We start from the raw sequence: 20,526 nt of genomic DNA, 5'->3' as shown, positions 1-20,526 counted from the left end.
GCGGCCCGCACGGTCACGGTGGCCGAGCACAGGCTGGTATCTGATTACCTTCTGTCAACAGCAACGGCGCTTTCCCGGCCTTGGACTACATTTCCCTTAAGGCTTTGCTGGTTGACACTCTACGTCTCTCCGTCTCTTTCCCCCAGCCAACTTGGCGGCCTCTTCCTGTGATTATGAGGCTCTCAGAGTGAGTAATCCTGACTTGGAGGAAGATAAGTTCAGGCATAGTGGAAGGTTTGGAGAGGGAACCCCTTTCTTTGAAGGCTTTCGTGGGCAGTGTCAAACGGGCCAAGGCCAGACTGTGAGGTATGAGGACGCCATCTTTCTGTGGCTGGACTGGCTCTGGACTACGTTTCCCAGAGTCCACAGTGGCCCAGCGTTAGGTCTCTTTTGACGTCGTGGCGAGATCTTTAGCTCCGCAGGGACCCGGACGCGACCAAGGGAAGGCAGAAGGTGAGGGGTCTGGGACTCTGGGGCGGGGACGGGGCGTGTCCAGAGAGCCTTGGGTTTTTGCGCGCTGGCGGCTGAGGATGCGAGATTCTGTATGTGGCTTTGTGTGTCATAGTGTGAGCAGATTGTGCGACTGTGTGCGCCTTATTGGGTGTGAGGTTGTGACTGTGTATAAAGATGTGGAGGTGTCTCATTGTGTGGTTGTGTCCTTGTGTGTCCTAAAAGCGAATATGTGGTTGTATTTGTGTGATACTGACCATTTGTTCAGCACCAAGTGTAGCTGTGAGGTGCCTGGAACTCCAGTGCTCTGACAGATTGTGACTCCAGACCGTATCGGGATGGGGTATGATGTCCATTCTCTGCTCATCCTTGCCTGTGCCGGAGAGTTGGGCGATGAACCTTTAAAAATGCCCTGATCCCTCACGATTGCTTTTTCTTGATTCTTCTCCAAGAGATATATTGAGAGAACTACTGTTGAACATTAAAAAGCCAGGTTCTCCGTCCATCAGTTTTTCTTCTTTCCCTGAAACCTTTGTTTTTCGAGATGTGTGCTTAAACACATACACAAGTAATTCAGCCAAATGTGAGGATTAATTGGCTTTATTCAACTTCTGAATCCGGCAGTATCCCATCTGCTGCTGCTAAGTCACTTAAGTCGTGTCCGACTCTGTGCGACCCCATAGACGGCAGCCCACCAGGCTCCCCTGTCCCTGGGATTCTCCAGGCAAGAACACTGGAGTGGGTTGCCATTTCCTTCTCCAATGCATGAAAGTGAAAAGTGAAAGTGAAGTCGCTCAGTCGTGTCCGACTCTTCGCGACCCCATGGACTGCAGCCTACCAGGCTCCTCCGCCCATGGGATTTTCCAGGCAAGAGTACTGGAGTGGAGTAGCTACTCCAAAGGGTTGTACAAAATGGAAGTTTTTTACGGGCAGTAGAAAAGTGCGGCAAGGAAGTTATTAGCAAAAGAAAAGAAAGGATTATTTTAGGCCAGGACATCTTTTTGGGGAAGGGAATGGCAGGGATCTTATCATGCAGATTACCTCACTGGTGCCAAGCAGGAAATTTCAGATCGATTTGTTTAAAGAGCACATTTTCTTGAGAAACATTTAAACTGGAATTAAGTCTTGGTTTGTTGTTATGGGACACATGACTCCATTTTAGGCTTTTTTTTTTGCTTTCCTTTTCTTCTGAAACTTCTTGCCTAACAAAGCCCCACACCACCATTCATCTCCAAGTGAACTGGAGTCCTGTATTTGTCGTTGGAGTCAATTACTCAGTGCCATGAAGGTAAACTGAAAGGCCCACACTTCCATATTCCCTGCACATCTAGTGTTCATCTAAATGTTTTAAAATTTTCATTTTAAATGCTAAAAAATAAAAATAAATACTTAAAACTGTTGCAAAAATAGAATTCCCAAATACTCTTAATCCAGCTTCTCTATAAAGACCAGGAGATTAACAGATACACTGATAGATACTGATATTGTTGTTGTTGTGTTACTGGGTCCAAGGTTGCCCTGCTCACCACAGGTAGGATAATGAATCGGGAGACGAGGTGTTGAGGCAAGGAAGAGACTTTAATCAGGGAGTAGACCAACCGAGAAGATGGCAAGCTATCGCCTCAAAATAACCATCTTATTGGGGTCTGGATGCCAGGTTCTTTTATAGATCAGAGAGAAAGAAGCAATGAGGAACTAAAGTCCAAAGACAGAATAGAAATGGAGATGCAGGGGGGAAGTCAACTGAAAGGGTCTTCAGTCTTGCAAAATATCTCCAAGGGAATGTTCAGCCTTTGAAAGGGGTGTGTTAATCTCTTCTATTCACAGGTGGGCAGGGACAAACTATCTCTCTATCAGCTGAACAAAGGCACTTTAGTTTACAGTCGAGCAGAGGGGCAGGGTCCTCCAGGCAAGCCATTGAGTATGATTATAATAATAAAAGCAAGTCAAAGAAACAGTTTCCAACAAGAAGTCAGAATTGGCTTCCTCCCTGCAACAGTTGTTCAGTTGCCCAGTCATGTCCGACTCTTTGTGACCCCATGGAGTGCAACGTTCCAGGCCTCCCTGTCCCTCACCATCTCCCGGAGTTTGCCCAAGTTCATGTTCAGTTATACTAAGAGTTAATAACTAATCTACAACTTTTGTTCAGATTTCATCAATGTGGCTTAACTGTCCTGTTTCTGGACAAGGATTCAATCCAGGATCATATGTTGCAGTTAAGTTGGTAACTGTCCTTAATCCTCTCTTTTAATTTTATTGTATTATTATTTAAAAAATTTTTTTGCTGCACTGCATAGCACATGGGATCTTAGACTAGGGATCAAATCCCCTGTATTGGACACATGCAGTCTTAATGACTGGACTCTGAGGGTGGGTTGGGGAAGTCCTCCTTAGTCTTCTTTGATCTGAAACGGTTACTTACTAGGGCTTCCCAGGTGGCTCAGATGGTAAAGTGTCTACCTGCAATGTGGGAGACCTGGGTTCAATCCCTTTGTCGGGAAGATCCCCTGGAGAAGGAAATGGCAACCCACTACAGTACCTTTGCCTGGAAAATCCAGTGGACAGAGGAGCCCTGTAGGCTACAGTCCATTGGGGTTGCAGAGTTGGACATGACTTAGTCTTTCATGACCTTGACACTTTGGAAGAGAATGGCAATTTATTTTGTAAATTCTGCAATGTAGAATTTACAGCCTTAATTTGAAGTTGTCTGACACTTCCTCATAATTAAATTCAGAGTATGCAGTTGAGGCAAAATGAAAGTCACTCAGTCATGAAAGTCGCTCCATTGTGTCCAGCTCTTTGTGACCCCATGAACTGTACAGTCTCTGGAATTCTCCAGAACAGAATAGTGGAGTGGGTAGCCGCCATTCTCTTCTCCAGGGGATCTTCCCAAACCAGGGATCAAGCCCAGGTCTCCTGCATTTCAGGCAGATTCTTTACCAACTGAGCCGCCAGGAAAGCTCTATTGGGAGACATAAGATCAATTTGTCTCATTATTAGCAATGTTAACTTTAATTTGCCAGATTTCTTCACTGCAAAGTCATTCTTTTTTAATTACAATTAATGTGTCTTATGGAGAATTACTTTTTAGTCTATATGCTGTTTCTTATCCCACTTTCACCTACTACATCAATTGATAATTCTTGCCTGAAAATTTATTACCAGGTATTTTCCAAATGCTTTTTTTTTTTTTTTTTCAGATTCTGTTATTCATTCTATATTTATTCATTATAATTTTGTTAGAAATAAATTTTCCTTCTCCCCATTTAACTTACCAACTCTCTGGATTTAAGTACTGTACGTTATAATCCATTACTATCACTATTTTATTGCTGAATTATCCCAAATTTAACCACTGGAAAATTCTTTGGATTGGCTTATGTATCCTTTCAGTGTGTCCGCTTAATGTATTTATTTTTAGTATTTCCTTATTTTCCTGCACCACAAGATGTTCCAGGTTGATACTGTACTTTCCCAGCCCCAGTCCTGAAATCAGCAAATTTCCGAGGGATCTCTGGCTCCTTTTATGTGAAAATTATACTTAGAAACCAGGATTAGATGTACTCATTGCAAATGGGATGCTCTTGCTTCTTGACTTTCTCAGATATGAAATACATGCATCTGTACTCACATATCTGTATTTGTCTTTATGAAGTGACTTAGCAGCAGCAGCAGCATACTGATATAGATAATCCATGATTTCATATGATGTCTCCAGTTCAGTACCACAGCACTTCTAGCCGTCTCCATTTCCTTTTCTGGAATTCCTTTCTCTGACAGTAAAAAACTTGGCTTTCATTAACCACATATATTTATTTATTTTCTCAGCCTTAAGTAGAAAGTAGTTTAAGAATTGCTAACCCATATCCCCAAACCTCATACAGTACTTTTTGTACTTAGTCTAACAGTCCATAATAAAAACACAGTTGTTTATTCACTAAGTCTTGTCCAGCTCTTTGCAACCCCATAGACTAGAGCCCACCAGGCCTCTCTGTCCATGGTATTTCCCAGGCAAGAATACTGGAGTGGGTTGCCATTTTCTTCTTTGGGGGATCTTCCCAACTCAGGAATCGAACCCACGTCTCCTGCATTGGCAGGTAGCTTCTTTACCACTGAGCTACCAGGGATATCTCCCAAAATACAGTACCCAACCCAAAAAATGAATAAAAATAGTTTTCCCTGTACCTTTCTATATGGTAACATTACTCATTTGTAATATACCTGGGTTCATTTGATACTATATGTATTTTATTTGGGGTTGCCAAACACACATCACACATCTTGGTTGATTTTAATTGTTTTTTGAGTATGTGAAACTTTAACATATTGTGAAAGACAGAATTAGATCAAAAGGTCTATTCAGTTATTCCTCCATCATTCCATCTCTTCTAATTCCATTCTCCCATTCTTTCCACACTGTTCCCAGTCACCCATTGTAGGTAACCAACCAATCTCAGCTTGTTGGGGGTTTTATGGTTTAATATACATAACATAAAATTTGCATTTTAATTCTGCTGTTCAGTAGCATTAAATGCATTTACATTGTACATATATACCACATTATGTTGATTGGTTTATTTATCCGTGAGAGCTTAGGTTACTAACATCTTTTCACTTTTGTGAATAATGCTGCTGTGAACATGGGTTTACAATTATCTGTTCAGGCCCTGCTTTTCCTTCTTTTGGTTATATATCCAGAAGTTGCATTGCTGGATCACATAGTATGTTTATTATTTTGAGGAATCACCATGCCATTTTCTGAAAGAGCGGCACTGTTTTATTAATACATTCCTACTGGCAGTGCACAAGGGTTCTGATATCTCTACATCCTTGCCAGTGCCTGTTTCCTTCTGATTTTTCTTTCCTTTTTTTTTTAATAATACCCATCCTAATGAGTGTGAAGTGGTATCTCATTATGGTTTTGATTTTTGTGAATTGTCCATCTCTTTTTCCTGTTTACTTTCATGGTGCTTTTTTTGTTTGTTTGTTTGGGGATTTTTTTCTTTTTTTTTTGGATGCTTTGTCACATGTTTAAGAATTCTTTACACATTAGGAATATTAGTTCCTCATCTGTGATGTATGGTGCAAGTGTTCAATATTTTCTCCCTGTTTGACAGCTGTCTTTTGACTTTGCTTCCCTGGTGGCTCAGCAGTAAAGAAGCTGTATGCAATGCAGGAAACCCGGGTTCTGTCCCTGGGTCAGGAAGATCCTCTGGAGAAGGGAATGGCAACCCACTCCAGTATTCTGGCCTGGGAAATCCCATGGACAGAAGAGCCTGGCCAGCTACAGTCCAAGGGGTCGAAGAGTTGGATACTACTGAGTGACTAACACACACTTTTGACTCTGTTTATGTTATTTTTTTTTCCATTGAATGTTTTTAATTTTATATAGTCAAATTACCAGTATTTTCCTTTATTGTTTCTAGATTTTGAAAGCCTTTCTTGATCTCAGAATTAAAGGGGAATCTACATGTGTTATCTTCTAATAATTGTAGGGTTTCATCTTTTACATCAAGCACCCTGATCCATTTGGAGTTTAATCTTGGGGTATGGATTTAATTTTGTATTTTCTAAAGGGCTCTACAGTTTTCCTAGCACCATTTATTAAAAATTTTCTTTGCCCCAGTGATTTGAAATGTGATCTCTATCATATACTAAATGTCCTTATATACTTGGTTCTCTTTATAGGCCTTTTGGTCTCTTCCACTGGTTTTTCTGTTTATGAACTACTGCCACTTTTTTTAATTAATGAGGCTTTATGGTACATTTTAATATCTAGTACAGCTACTTTCCTGATGTTCATTTTTTTACTGTCAAATTGTTCTGTTTCTCTTTTATACCATCTCTGCAGCAAAGAGTTCTGTTAGCACAGACCTACGTCTCTCTTTTTTTGATAGATCACATGATAAATCTATTTTTATTTATTTTAAATTAACTTTTATCGGAATATAGTTGCTTTACAATGTGTTAGTTGTACAGCAAAATGAATCAGCCATACATACACATATATCCTCTCCCATTTGGACTTTTTATAATGAATTCTTTTGGGTCAGGCATTAGACATTTATTAAGAATTACAAATACGCAAAATCCTAATCTAGAACACAGGGAGACAAAATACTTTAAAAAAGTGAGTCTCTATTTTTAAATTACAGATAATGTAATATGGGAGATAAAACTGGTATACAAATGTCCAAAGCAAAGGATGATAAAGGGCACTAGTCCACTCTGCTATTATGCTGTATGAATTCTTAGGAGGAAGATATTTGTATGACCAGAGAGCAGACATTGTCATGTCATCACATCTAAGTCAAACTGATCCCATAAGAACTCTGAGGAGGTGAATTGAGTCACCTGTATTTCTTGCAATTTTCATTCTAATCTTCAAATCCAAATATGACAAGTGGAGCAAGGTGCCTCTATAGCTGTTCAGAGAACCCTGAAGCCAATAGGGCAGGTTACAAAAACATCATAAACCCATCTGGCAAGAAGAGCTGAAAGGAAGCATCACTATACACAGGACTTGGCCTCAGTGACTTTTAGGTTCTTTTCCAGCCACATAAATGTAGTTACCAAATCAAGAAGTTTGCAACTATTGGGAACTGACCAAGTAAAAATAACAAAAGCCATTCTGTGAAAGAGAACTGCTTTTGAATATCCTGAGCTATTATTTCATGTTCAAAGGAAGATTCTTAGAAAAGTACTTTCTTTTTCATCTGCTACTTGTCGGAGAAGGCGATGGCCCCCCACTCCAATACTCATCCATCCCATGGATGGAGGAGCCTGGTAGGCTGTAGTCCATGGGGTCACGAAGAGTCAGACACGACTGAGCGACTTCACTTTCACTTTTCACTTTCATGCATTGGAGAAGGAAATGGCAACCCACTCCACTGTTCTTGCCTGGAGAATCCCAGGGACGGGGGAGCATAGGTTATATTTAAAAATTAATGCGTGGTTATTGAAAAAAATACACTTAAGTTAAAACTAAGAAAATTGAAGATCACAACCCAGAAATAACCAAAGTAATCTGTAAGGATAAAAATTTCCAGAGGGACTTCTACTAGCTGTCTAGTCGTTAAGATTCCACACTTCTAGTGCCTCCACCACAAGGGGTGCAGGTTTGATCCCTGGTCAAGGAACTAAGATCCCACATGCCTCATATGGCACAGCCAAAAAACAAAACACACAAAACTTCCCAGATGTGTTCAGTCTGGTTTTTCTATCTTGTCTACTTTGATATATACATGTATTTTACAAACGAGACCACGTGATGCCCAGTTGTTTTGTAATCTTTTATTTCACTAGCCATATCTTGAATATTTTCTATGTTATGAACTACTTTATTACTACTAAATTTGTGAGTACTCAGCATTACCATTTTATAGAAATCTTGCACTTATTTAATATGCTGTTGTCTGACTCAGAATCTTGACCATTGCCCAGGATTGTACATACCTCTCAGTGTGTAGATTTTGGGTTGATTTTAGACTGGAAAAATTTATGTTTATGTCCATAAAGCTCAATACATATAAAAATATGACATACAGGAAAAGTTTCAAGTTACATCAGAAATTCACTTAGTAAAATATCAGTGTCATGTGAGTATTTTGACAAAGGTATAGATTGGCTTGTCAACAAAAGGAATAACTAGTTGTCGATAGCCATAATAATCAGTGATCAGGAAGTAATGTTTTAAGAAATTTTCATCTTAATACAGTAGTTTCTTATTTATATGTAGGGTTTTTTGTATTTAATTATGTTTAGAAATTATTTGGGGGCTTTGTGTTAAAATGTGGTACATTTTATTTTTCCACATTTTAAATATTGGGAAAGATGCTCCTAGTTAGAGTTTTTACTCAGGATGATTGCTTTTTCAGGAATAGGTTACTGATGTTAAGGTGACCCTATATAGATCTACTCATGACCAGCAACGTCTCCCACTACCCCTACCCAGGTGCTGGCAATCCAGTCCAGTATTCTTGCCTGGGAAAGAATCCTCTATCTCACGGATAGAGGAGCCTGGCTGACTAGTGTCTATGGGGTGGCAGAGTCACGACTTGGCGACTAAACAACAGCTACAGGGGACTGGAAAATGTCATCTGTGTGCCCAAAAGTGAGAGGAAAACTGGATGCTTGAAAAACTGGATAATGGTGAAACTTTAGTAATTAAATTAGTAAAGTCTACCACACTGGCTAAGACCCATTTCTTTTTCTATGTATAGAAAGTTGCTTCTGGATATTAGGTGTGAATTCTTTTTAGAACAAGGAAGACATCCTGGGCTGAGGAGAGAGACTGACAAAAGGCCTGTGCATAGGTGAGTGAGTGTGTGCGTGCGGGGTCACTTCAGTCGTGTCCAACTCTTTGCAACCCTATGGACTGTAGCCAACCAGGCTCCTCTTTCCATGGGGATTTTTCAGGCAAGAATACTGCCATCGGTTGCCATGTTCTCCACCAGGGGATCTTCCTGACCCAGGGATTGAATCCTCCTGCTTATGCCTCCTGCACTGGCAGGCGTTTTCTTTACCACTCTACCACCTGGGAAGCCCAGGTGAGTGAGGAGATGCAGGCAACAGGAAGCCTTTTATATGAAAGCTTACGTCCTCTGTGGGAAGCAGGAGCTCTAAGTCAGTCCCTCAGTGGCTCTAGAACTACGTAGATTAAGCTCCTTCAGTACCCAAGTTCCCAAAGGCACTTCACTGTCACTCATATCATAGTTTATACATACTTTAGGTCTTCTGGATCTCTCTTCCATATCTCTGTCCTTTATCTTCAGAATTCGTCTTATCTTCAGGTCTTCTACCTTTTTTATTCCTTCCTTTCACTCTTCTGTAGGCAATCTTATTTAGTATCAGAGCTTTAAATATCACCTGAACATCAGTAACTTCCAATTTTATACTCCTGCATTTAGACTTTCTCTGAACTCCAAGATCAAACATCTAATGGACATTTGGCATTTCCACTTGGCTGTATAATAATCATCTCAAGGATTGACGTAAAAGGTAAAACAGAACCCATAATTGGTCCATCCAAACCCGCTTCTGTCATAGTCCATTGTGTTAAAAAATGGCAACTTCATGAGAATTCCTTGGTGGTTCAGTGGTTAAGCCTTGGGCTTTCACTGCTGTGGGCTTGGGTTCAATCCCTGGTTGGAGAACTAAGATTCTCACAAGTCACGTGGTGCAGTCAAAAAAGGGGCAGCTTTATACTTCTAATTGCTCAAGCTAAAAACCTTAGCATCTTCTTGGCCTCTTTTCTATTTTTAATACCTAAAGTCAGCAAATCCTGTCAACTCTTCCTACAGAGAATATCTAGATTTTGATCAGTTCTCATCACCTCCCCTGCAACCATACAAACTCTCACACAAGCCCTTCATCCCTTGCCAGGACTGCTGCAGTAACCTTCTCACTGGTCTCCCTGCTTTGGCAACCCCCCCCACCCCACTCCCCACCCCCATCGTCTCAGTCCATTTTTCCATGAATGATCCCTTTTTAAAATATATATGTATATATATATATTTATTTATTTATGTGGCTTCTCTGGGTCTTAGTTGTGGCATGTGGGATATAGTTCCCTGACCAGGAATCGAACCAGGCCTCCTGCATTGGGAGCCTGGAGTCTTGGCCACTGGACCACCAGGGAAGTCCTGAGTGATCCTTTTAAATGAAAATTAGATCATGTTAATCCTTGGCTTAAAATGTTTCAGTGGCTTCCTGTCTTACTCAAGAATAAAAATCAAAGTTCTTACAATGGCCTATAAGCCCCATGTGATCCAACTTCCATCTTCCTCTCTGGCCCTCTTTCTCACTCACCCCATTCCAACCACTCTAGTCTCCTTCCTCTTTGTTGTCCGAGAAACCTGCTCTTGTCTTGAGGACTCTGCATTTGTTTTTCCTTCTGCTAGCACTGCACTTCCCCTAGATATCTGTGTACCACGTGTCATCTTCCCAGTGAAAAGCGTCCTCGGGCTGCCCTTCATTCCCCCAGTGCTCCCTGTCTCTCCTTAACTGTTTTATTTCCCTCCACAGAACTTTGACCTCTTTACATATAAATAGGAATATCAATGTCAGTGTATCAATATTTGTTACTTTTTCCATTAGAACCTGAGATCCGTGGGAGAGGGGCTGGATTTGTTATTTTCCTTAACATGTAGAACCATGCCAACTGAAGTAGGAGCTCAGTAGATAGGAAAGAATTCCTGACTCCTTTTTCTCTCTCTCTGTGCATATTCAATCAGATGCCAGAGCCTGTTGATTTTGCTTCTCCAACATCTTGATTTCATCCCCTTCCTGTTTCCACTGTTACTGTCTTGGGTCAGGCCCTTTGTTTGGGAAAGGACAATCACCTTTCAGTTGATCTCCCTGACTCCAGTTTTACTCCTCTCCACGAAAATAATCTGGCCATATTGGCCCTATCTCTTCCTTCTTTAAGTTCTTCAGTGGCCTTCCATTAATTTCTGATGAAAACCAAACTTTTATATATTTGATCAGTATTCATTGGTCACCTTTATCCTTCAATCACTGTGGCAGGTGCCATTCACAGTGGTGATGAGACCTGTCCTCATAGTTAACGTTGTAAGCATTATCTACATGCATTATGTAGCGCATGCATGCTCAGTCACTTTGGTTGTGTCCAGTTCTTCACGACACTATGGACAGTAGCCCACCAGGCTCCTCTGTCCATGGAAGTTCTCCAGGCAAGAATACTGGAGTAGTTTGCCATTTCCTACTCTAGGGGGTCTTCCCTACCCAGGGATTGAATTTACGTCTTTTGCAACTCCTGCATTGTAGGCAGATTCTTGACTGCTGAGCCATCTTCCTCTAGATTCTAGAATTAATTAAATTTAAATTCAGATTAACTAAAATTAAATTAAGAACTCAGTTCCTGGGTCAGACTAGCCACATTGCAAATGCTTAGTTTGCCACATGTGGCTATTGGCTGCGTTACTGACAGAACAAGATGTGTAGATTTCCCCCATCACAAAGGTTCTATAAGACAGCACTGGTCTGAACTCTGCCCCAAACTATACAAGTTATTCCCAGTATTCTCTGCTCTCCAAACACACCATCTACGTTTGGTCCACTGTTTTTTGCCACTACTCTTCACTCTGCTCAGAGTGCTGTTCTGTCCCCTTCCACGTGTGTGCGCTCAATCAGGACCAACTCTTCGTCCCTCCATGGACTGGAGCCTGCTGGGCTCCTCTGTCCATGGGATTTCCAGGAAAGACTACTAAAAGTGGGTTGCCATTTCCTTCTCCAGAGGATCTTCCCAACCCAGGGATTGAACCCATGTCTCCTGTTTGGCAGGTGGATTCTTTACTACTGAGCCACCTTCTGTCCTTTTTTTGTCTATTAAATTCTCTGATTTTTAGGCCCCAGATCACATTCTGAAATCTTCTTGACATCACCCCCCAATGATTTAGTCTTCCTTCTGACTCTCCTCACCATAGTAAGCTCCTTGCCTCTCTAATTAGAACCAGCCTCTTAAAAAAAAACAAAAACAAAAAAAACCCTGAGTTCTGGGACTTCCCTGCAGTTCAGTCATTAAGAATTAGAGCTTCCGCTCTTTGTTCGGCAAACATGCAGAGAGTAAAAATGGTTCTCTGGTTCTCCGGCGGTTCCCCAGTAGTCCGCTGCGGAACCTTCGCCAAACCAGGGGGAGGCTGCCGCCTGCGCCGTCTTTGCACAGCTACCGCGTGCAGGCTCCTGATTCTCGAAGGAGGGTCCGAGGCACCACGAGGGAGTTAAAACGTCCACCGGTGTGTTATTTTTAAAAGTAGGCCTGAGAGCTTTGGAAGCCCAGCCAGGGCAGTACCCCTTCACAGAGATTCCAGGCTAACCTGGTGACTGAAGGCCTAAGGTTTAGAATTCTCTTGGAGAAGCACTTTTGGGGTGGCTGGGATGTCCAGGTGGTGGTTCCTGCCACTTCAGCAACAGGCTGTGACAAGAAGTGGAGAGCAGCATGCCTTCTGCCTGGTACTGTGTTTTAGGATTTTGCTGATGCAGAGGATGTCCTACCTGGTGTTGGTCAGATCCTTGGAACTTCACATGTTTCCTGCATGAACCTGTGTGAGCAGCCGTCAAACTCTGGTGCAGAGGGGATGGGCTGATTAGAAGTTTGGGGACCAAAATCAATTAGGTGATCTTTATTAGGAAGATTGCAATAAAATGTTTTAAAGCAAATAAAAATAGGTGGGTCTGAGTAAAAACAAGAGGGTACAGAAAGGTTTAGGGATGTGAAAGTGAATGAGCATCAGTTGACATCTAGCTGTATGTACCTCTTTCCAGCTACATTACAAAAAACTAAAATTAGGTTTGTCATATATTGACACCAGTGTTGAGGATTTCTAGATGGAGTACCATAGTATTTTTAATATTTGAGGTTTTAATTATACTATTAACACAATCATCCAGTTTTCTTTTTGATGAATTGGTGAAAACATAGGTTGTCTGGATATATTCTTAGAAGAAGAATAATCCTGGTGGTTGTCAGGAGCTGGGAATGAGGAAGTGAAGAAGTATTTAATGGGTATTGTTTCACTTTTACAAGGTGAAAGAGTTGATGGGGATGGATGGTGGTGATAATTGGTCAATGTTATGAACATAGTTATTACCACTGAACTGTATGCCTAGAAGTGGTAAAGATTTGGGGAGGGATAAATTGGAAGATTGGAATTGATGCATACACACCACTAAGTATAAAATAGATAACTAATAAAGACCTGTATAGCACAGGAAATTCAGTGCTCTGTAGTAGTCTATAAGAGAAGAGGATCCAAAAGTGTATGTATAACTGATTCAGTTTACTGTATACTTGAAACTAACACATTGTAAATCAACTATACCCCGATAAAATTTTTTTAATGGTAAAAAAAAAAAGAATTAGAGCTTCCATCCAACTGCCATATACTCTTTACTGCAGCTGTTTTGCAGAGCACTTAAGAGTTACTAAGTACATATTTGTATAATGCTAGATGAGGTTATAATAATAATTCTTCACATAAGATTATAAATTTTATTTATGCAATGATGATATCCCCCAATGCTGAGCACATAGTATGTCATCAATAACTATTTGTGAGTAAATGAATAATTTTAACTTCAAAGAAAAAGAATCTGAAAGTAAAGATAACTAGAAAAAAAAAAAAAAAGAATCCGAGTTTCCACTGCAGGGGTTGCAGGTTTGATCCTTGGTCAGGCAGCTAAGATTCTGCATGCTGCTCAGTGCAGCCAAAAAAACAAACAGACCAAAACAACCCCCTCCCTGCATTCTCCTAATTTTGAAGTAGGCTGCTCTCCACCAGCCTCAGCAGCTGCCAGCCACAGAAGGAATCTTATTCTTCAGGAAAGCAGTGGAGAGGGCTTAGGTGGAAAATAAGGATTGCTTGGCCAAAAGGCTTCTAGGAACTGAGTTCTCACTCAGGTCAGTATTCTGGATGTGCCCGTATGCTTGTAAGATGCCTGTATTACTGTGGTTTCCTTGCTTCTATCTGGTTAGTCCAGCTCTGGCTGGAGGCTTTAACAGAGCCCCTCATATGGATGGCGTGGCCCCTTTTTGGACTTGGAAGGAGAACGCAGAGCCAGGGACATACCCAGAGGTTTTGCCTGTTGAGCCCAGAAAAGCTGGAAGACTTTGTTTAAGGATGTCTTTTTCATAAGGTTTGGCCTGCTCAGGTATGCTCTGCTCCTAACCTGTAGGTCCCAGTCTGTAGGTACTGTCCTCACATGAAGGCTGAGTGAGTCTGTGTTGCAATCTTCTTTGCCTCAGCCACAAAGGAAGGTCTGCTTGGAACGACTGGGAGCTGTCTAGGCCCCATCTGGGGTATAGATTAGCATTAACAATAGGTGATGCTATCCCAGTCTGTGGGACAGAGACTGTCCCAGCCGGAACCCCACCTGCTGAGATGCTTGGATTCTGTGTGAATGATGGAGCACATTCACCTTGATTCCATCTTTCAGTTTCCCTATGGTCTAGGAAAGGGCTGGGTTTTGTTAACTCATTAGTTCTTGGTATTAGTGTTGTGTGGGGAGTCAAGGAGGTGGCAAAAGAAGCCAAGCAGGGACCCTGGAAGTACAGTTGTTTTAAGCTTGTCTGTTTAGGTGGTTTATGACTAAATAAAAAAAAAAAGTCACTCAATTGTGTCCGACTCTTTGAGACCCCATGGACTGTACAGCCCGCCACACTCCTTTGTCCATGGAATTTTCCAGGCAAGGATACTGGAGTGGGTTGCCATTTCCTTCTCCAGGGAATCTTCCCAACCCAGGGATCAAACTTTGGTCTGCTGCATTGCAGGCAGATGCTTTACCATCAGAGCTATTGCTGCTGCTGCTAAGTCGCTTCAGTCGTATCCGACTCTGTGCGACCCCATAGACGGCAGCCCACCAGGCTCCCCCGTCCCTGGGATTCTCCAGGCAAGAACACTGGAGTGGGTTGCCATTTCCTTCTCCAATGCATGAAAGTGAAAAGTGAAAGTGAAGTTGCTCAGTCATGTCTGACTCCTAGCGACCCCATGGACTACAGCCCACCAGGCTCCCCTGTCCATGGGATTTTCCAGGCAAGAGTACTGGAGTGGGGTGCCATTGCCTTCTCCGATGAGAGCTACTAGAGAAGCCTAAATGAATGCTGTCTCTAATTAAGCTCAGTTTATGCGATGTGCCCCTTCTCCCCCCTACTCTGTTTTTTCAGGACTTTTCACTTGTTCAACAGAAGAATCTAAAGAAATCCAGGCGGGACAGGTGGTTCTAAAAGCCATGATCCAGGTAAGTGGAAATTTCCTCTATTCTTGAAATAATATCAACATTTGTGTTCCTTATCCTGAAATTTTCCTGTCTTATGTGATATAAAGAATAATAAAATGAATGTCTTGCTTGAGCCCCATTCGATAACCTGCTCTCAGTTCCTCCATTGCAGGGAATGAATGATGATGCCCCCCCGCCCCTACTTCTGGTTGCCCTCTCTTCTCCAGCAGTGTTCTTACTAGAGCACCAATGGAGCAGAAGTATATTCTCTTGAGAGAAATACGAGAGCTGCCCTTATCAGAACCATGGCTAAATAGAGCCAAAAAGAAGATAACCTTGACCTTTTCTATTAACCCAAATAGTTTCTTTTTTTCTCTTTGATTTTTAAATGTCACCTCCCCCATAAAAATCATAAAACATTTCACACTATCAAAGAATATATACAAAAACATATCTATAACATGCATGTGATATAAAGAATAATAAAATGAATGTTGGTATATTCATCACTCAGCTTAATGTACCATCTGAGGAACCCCTCCCACATCCCTTCACATATACTGCCTTGCCAGTGTTTTTTAATTTATTTATTTATCTGTGGCTGCACCAGATCTTCGTTTTTATGTGAGGGCTTTTCTCTAGTTGCAGCAAGTGGAGCTACTCTGGAGTTGTGCACAGGCTTCTCACTGCAGTGTCTTCTCTTATTGCAAAGCACAGGTTCTAGGGCTCAGGCTTCAGTAGTTGTGGCCCAGGGGCTTAGTTGCCCTGCAGCATTTTGGATCTTCCTGGATCAGTGACTGAACTGGTGTCCCCTGCATTGCGAGGTGGACTCTTAACCACTGGACCACCAGGGAAGGCCTGCCTTGCCAGTGTTAATGACTGTTTAATTTTGTGTTTGTTGGTACTTTGATTCTTATTTTTTTTCACTTTGATTCTTATAATAATTTTGCCATACATGGATTCATGCATGCATGTGTGCTGAGTCACTTCAGTTGTGTCTGACTCTTTGCGACCCTATGGACTGTAGCCTGCCAGACTTCTCTGTCCATGATATTCTTCAAGCAAGAGTACCAGAGTGGGTTGCCATGCCCTCCTCCAGCGGATCTTCCCAACTCAGGGGTCAAATCTGCATCTCTTATGTCTCCTGCATTGGCAAACGGGTTCTTTACCACTGGTGCCACCTGGGAAACCCACATGGATGCCTACTAAACAATTTACTTTTGAGTTTTTACTTTTTACTTTTAGAGTTTGCCATTTTTAAATTTGATGTACACTTATCATACTCTATTTTTTACCAGATTGTTTTACTCAGCACAGTGTATTTTCAACTCTTTCATGTTAAATTGTGTAGCGTTAGGTCAGCAGTTCTTAAAGTGGTCCAGGAAGACTTTGAGACCCTTTCAGGAGGTCTAGGGGCCAAAATTACTTCAATAATAATACTAACACATTATTTCCTTTTTTCACTCACAACTCTAATGAGTGTACAGTGGAATTTCCCAGAAGCTATATGAAATGTGTTATCCTAACAGACTGGGGAATTCCCTGGTGGCCCAGTGGTTAGGATTCCAGGCTTTCACTACCGTGGCCCAGGTTCAGTCCCTGAGTGGGAAGCTAAGATCCTGCAAGCCATGTGGCGTGGCCAAAAAATAAAATAAAATTAAGTTGACCAACGGGTTGAATACAGAAGGCATGAAAATCTCTTTCATTCAGCCAGTCATTAAAGAGATTTGCAAAAATATAAAACAGTGCTACTAAATTCTTTATTCTGACAGTTATTTTTCATCAAATGCGTTATTTATATTAGCATGTAACAGGCTTATTATTAGTTATTTAAATAAATTGATAGTAATTTAAACATTTCTCTCTTTTAATTTCTAATGTGGTATATTTTAGTAGATTTAACCAGCGTTAACAAAAGCCTTCAGTAGCACTAACAGCTTTCTTTATTATACATGTATATAACTCACACAGAATGAAAGTCATCCATACAGGTGTACTGCTCAGTGCTTTTTAGTGTATTTGCAGAGTTGTGCAGCTGCCAGCACAGCCATTTTAGAACACTTATATCACTACCAAAAAATAATAGTCCTGTTTGCATTAGCCATCACTCCCAAACTCCCTTCCTCTTCCCCTGACAACCACCAATTTACTTTCTGTCTCTATGAAATTGCCTATTCTGGACTTTTTGTATAAAGGAGTCATCCAATATTTGATCTTTTATGTGTGATTTTTCTTCTCAGTATGTTTTCAAACTTCTATCATATAGCATGTATTTGTATTTTGCTAATTTTTATAGCAAGCAATATTCCATGGATATTGTAGACCACATTTTGCTCATCAACTCATCAGTCTTTGGACATTTGATAGCTTCTACTTCTGGCTATCATGAATAATGCTGCTGTAAACATCAGTACATCCCAGTGTTTTTCGGTGGACGCTTTTCTCTGTACCTAGGACTGGAACTGCTGGGTAGCGTGATGCCTCGCCAACGTTTTGAGGAGCTGTCACACCTGTTTTCCAAAGTGGCTACCCCATTTCACATCCCTACCAGCAATCCAAGAGGATTCTGGTTTCTCCACATCTTCACCGAAAAGTGTTTTTGGAAGTTTTTTTGTTTTGTTTTCTTCTGTGTTTCATAATAGCCATCCTAATGGATGTGAAGTACCATTTTATTGTGGTTCTGATTTGCATTTGCCCAATAATCAGTGATGTTGAGCATCTTTTCATATGCTTATTGGCCATTTGTATATCTTCTTGGGAGAAATCTCTTCAGATTCTTTGGCTAGTTTAAAATTAAGTTGTCTGTTTTATTATTGAGTTGTAAGAGTTCTTTATATATTCTGGATTCAAGTCTCTTATCTGATATACAAATTGCCAGTATTTTCTCTCAGTCTTGTGGGTTGGATTCTCACTTTCTTTATGAAATTATTTGCAGAACAAAAGTTTTTAATTTTGATGAAATTTATTTTATCTTCTTGTTCTTTTGTTCTTTTTGTTTATTTTTGGTGGTTGGTGCCATGCCTAAGAAACCATTGCTCGACCAAGGCTGTGAAGATGTACTCCTATGTTTTCTTCTAAAAGTTTTATGATTTTAGCTTTTACATTTATATCTACAATCTATTTTGAGTTAATTTGCATTTAGATACTCACTTATTCCAGCACTATTTGTTAACAGACTAATCTTTCCCCATTGAATTAACTTAATTGGTTTGATATGTGGTAGTCCTTAGGGAGCTGGTAGAAGATGCCTTTCTTCAAAGAGGCTTTATACCTAGGAGTGTCTCACCGACTCAGTGGACATGAGTTTGAGCAAACTCCAGGAGATGGTGAAGGACAGGGAAGCCTGGTCTGCTGCAGTCCATGGGGTCACAAAGAGTCAGACACGACTGAGAGACTGAACAACAACAAGAAGATGCCTTTCTTCAGAAAGGCTTTGTACCTAGGAGTGTCTCACATTGGGCAGACTTTAATTCTTCTATTTCCCCCAACTGCATGAATTTTAACCTCATTAAAAATGAGACAACCAGTCATTATGTGTCTCCTAATGAGATGCTACAGGAAGAACACAGTACAATCTCTGACATATTTATGACCCTTTAAAAATTATGGAAGTAGAGCAGCATATTAAACACTACCATGAAGATGTGATGAGCCAAATGCAGAATCTGGGAAATGCTACTGATTCAAATGTTTGTTTAATGAATAAATAGCAATAAAACTTTTTAAAGGGGCTGTTAGAGACTTGAGAGATACAGGAAGTCTGTAAACTAGTTTCAAGGGGTGGATTTTGTTTGAATCCTGATTTCAACAAACCAACTGTCAAAAATCATTTCTGGAAAAAAAAATATATCTTCTGAGAAAATTAAGGCAATTTGAAACTTGACTTGATCTAGTTATTAGGAAACTGTTGTTAATTTTATTCTATGTGATAGTGATATTCTGGTTATTCCCTGGTGGGCCAGTGGTTAAGAATCTGCCTTGCAATGTGAGGGATACCAGTTCAATCCCTGGTCTGGGACGATCCCATATGCCATGAAGCAGCTAAGCCCGTGTACCACAACTACTAAACCAGTGCTCTAGAGCCTGCGTGCTGCAACTACTGAAGCCCACATGCCCTAGAGCCCATGCTCTGCTACAAGAGAAGCCACCACAATGAGAAGCCCACGCACCACGATGAAGAGTATCTCCCACCCACCGTAACTAGAGAAAGCCCATGGTCAGCAACGAAGACCCAGCACACCCAAAAAATATATAAATAAATCTTAAAAAAAATTTTTAAGTCTAATCTGTTAGATACTAAAGTATTTGTGAGTGAAATACTATAATTTTGTATGTGGGATTCACCTCAGAAAACACCAAGGGTAAAAAATGGAAATATGTAAGGTCCTCGTAAATGACTGAAGCAGAGTAATGGATGCATGGGGGCCATTATACTATATACTTCAGTGGATTTTGAAAAATTTTGTAATTTAAAAAATAAAAGTCATTTCATTTACTGGTAGTGCCTGGGTTTATTGTTTCAGGGATTGGTGACATTTAGGGATGTGGCTGTAGAGTTCTCTCAGGAAGAATGGAAGTGCCTGGAACCTGCCCAGAGGGACCTGTACAGGGAGGTGACTTTGGAAAACTTTGGCAACTTGGTCTCACTAGGTAAGGACATTGTATAATACAGGAGCAGCCAGGAAAGACAGCTGCCAGGGACTACAGCAGCGGGAGGCTGTTATCCACTCTGGCTGGAGGGGGTCAAGGGAGGAAAGACTGCCACTGGAAAATGGTGAGAGCACAAGCCGTGGAGAAGGGCTGGCTAGCAGCAGGTGTAGCTGTATCCAGAACTCCTGGGTCAAAGGAAGAGGGGAGAGGAAAAAGAAATATCCTGGACTGTCTCTTCCTGCCCACTGATGCTTTCCACCTACCAAACCCAGTGAGAAATAATAAGATCAGGGTAATACAGTCCTTATGTCCCAGGTGGATCAGTGGTAAAGAATGCAGGAGACATGGGTTTGATCCCTGGGTTGGGAACATCCCCTGGAAGAAGAAATGGCAACCCACTCCAGTATTCTTTCATGGAAAATTCCATGGACAGAGGGGCCTGAAGGGCCACAGTCCATGCGATTGCCAAGAGTCAGACATGACTGAGCGACTGAGCACTCACACAAGCACACACATGCAATACAGGTAAACTAGGGCACAGCTGGGCATAGAGCAGGGCCAGGAAGAGTGAGGACTGGGGAGAAGGAGAAAACAAATGGAGAATGCAGTTTCTGGTTTCTTCATGGTGAATTTCTAGGAAGACTTACAAGTGGCTGGCTAAGTTCCTGCTCTGTCTCCAAAGGAATTGTT

At 41.3% G+C, this 20,526-nt stretch overlaps 1 protein-coding gene across 6 annotated transcripts in view; it reads left to right on the top strand.

The window, feature by feature from the left end:
* The first annotated feature begins 60 nt into the window (after positions 1-60).
* The window catches only part of ZNF565 (zinc finger protein 565), a 38,673-nt gene continuing 18,207 nt past the window's right edge, over positions 61-20,526 (top strand). Inside the window, exons 1-5 of one of the 6 annotated variants that reach the window (XM_055553349.1) lie at positions 223-453; positions 8,711-8,765; positions 9,360-9,450; positions 15,134-15,207; positions 19,710-19,836. In XM_055553349.1, the coding sequence (XP_055409324.1) occupies positions 15,199-15,207; positions 19,710-19,836 (136 nt within the window). In that variant the 5' untranslated portion in view covers positions 223-453; positions 8,711-8,765; positions 9,360-9,450; positions 15,134-15,198. Of the gene's footprint in view, positions 188-222; positions 454-2,599; positions 2,675-8,672; positions 8,766-9,359; positions 9,451-15,133; positions 15,208-19,709; positions 19,837-20,526 lie in introns of those variants that run through there. The other 5 variants (XM_055553347.1, XM_055553346.1, XM_055553350.1 and 2 more) reach the window with 5 other exon arrangements.

Source organism: Bubalus kerabau, chromosome 17 (genome assembly GCF_029407905.1).
Source record: "Bubalus kerabau isolate K-KA32 ecotype Philippines breed swamp buffalo chromosome 17, PCC_UOA_SB_1v2, whole genome shotgun sequence".
Taxonomy (NCBI): Eukaryota; Metazoa; Chordata; class Mammalia; order Artiodactyla; family Bovidae; genus Bubalus; species Bubalus kerabau.
Note: the sequence above shows the minus strand (reverse complement) of the source record. Positions and strands in the feature narration are given on the sequence as shown.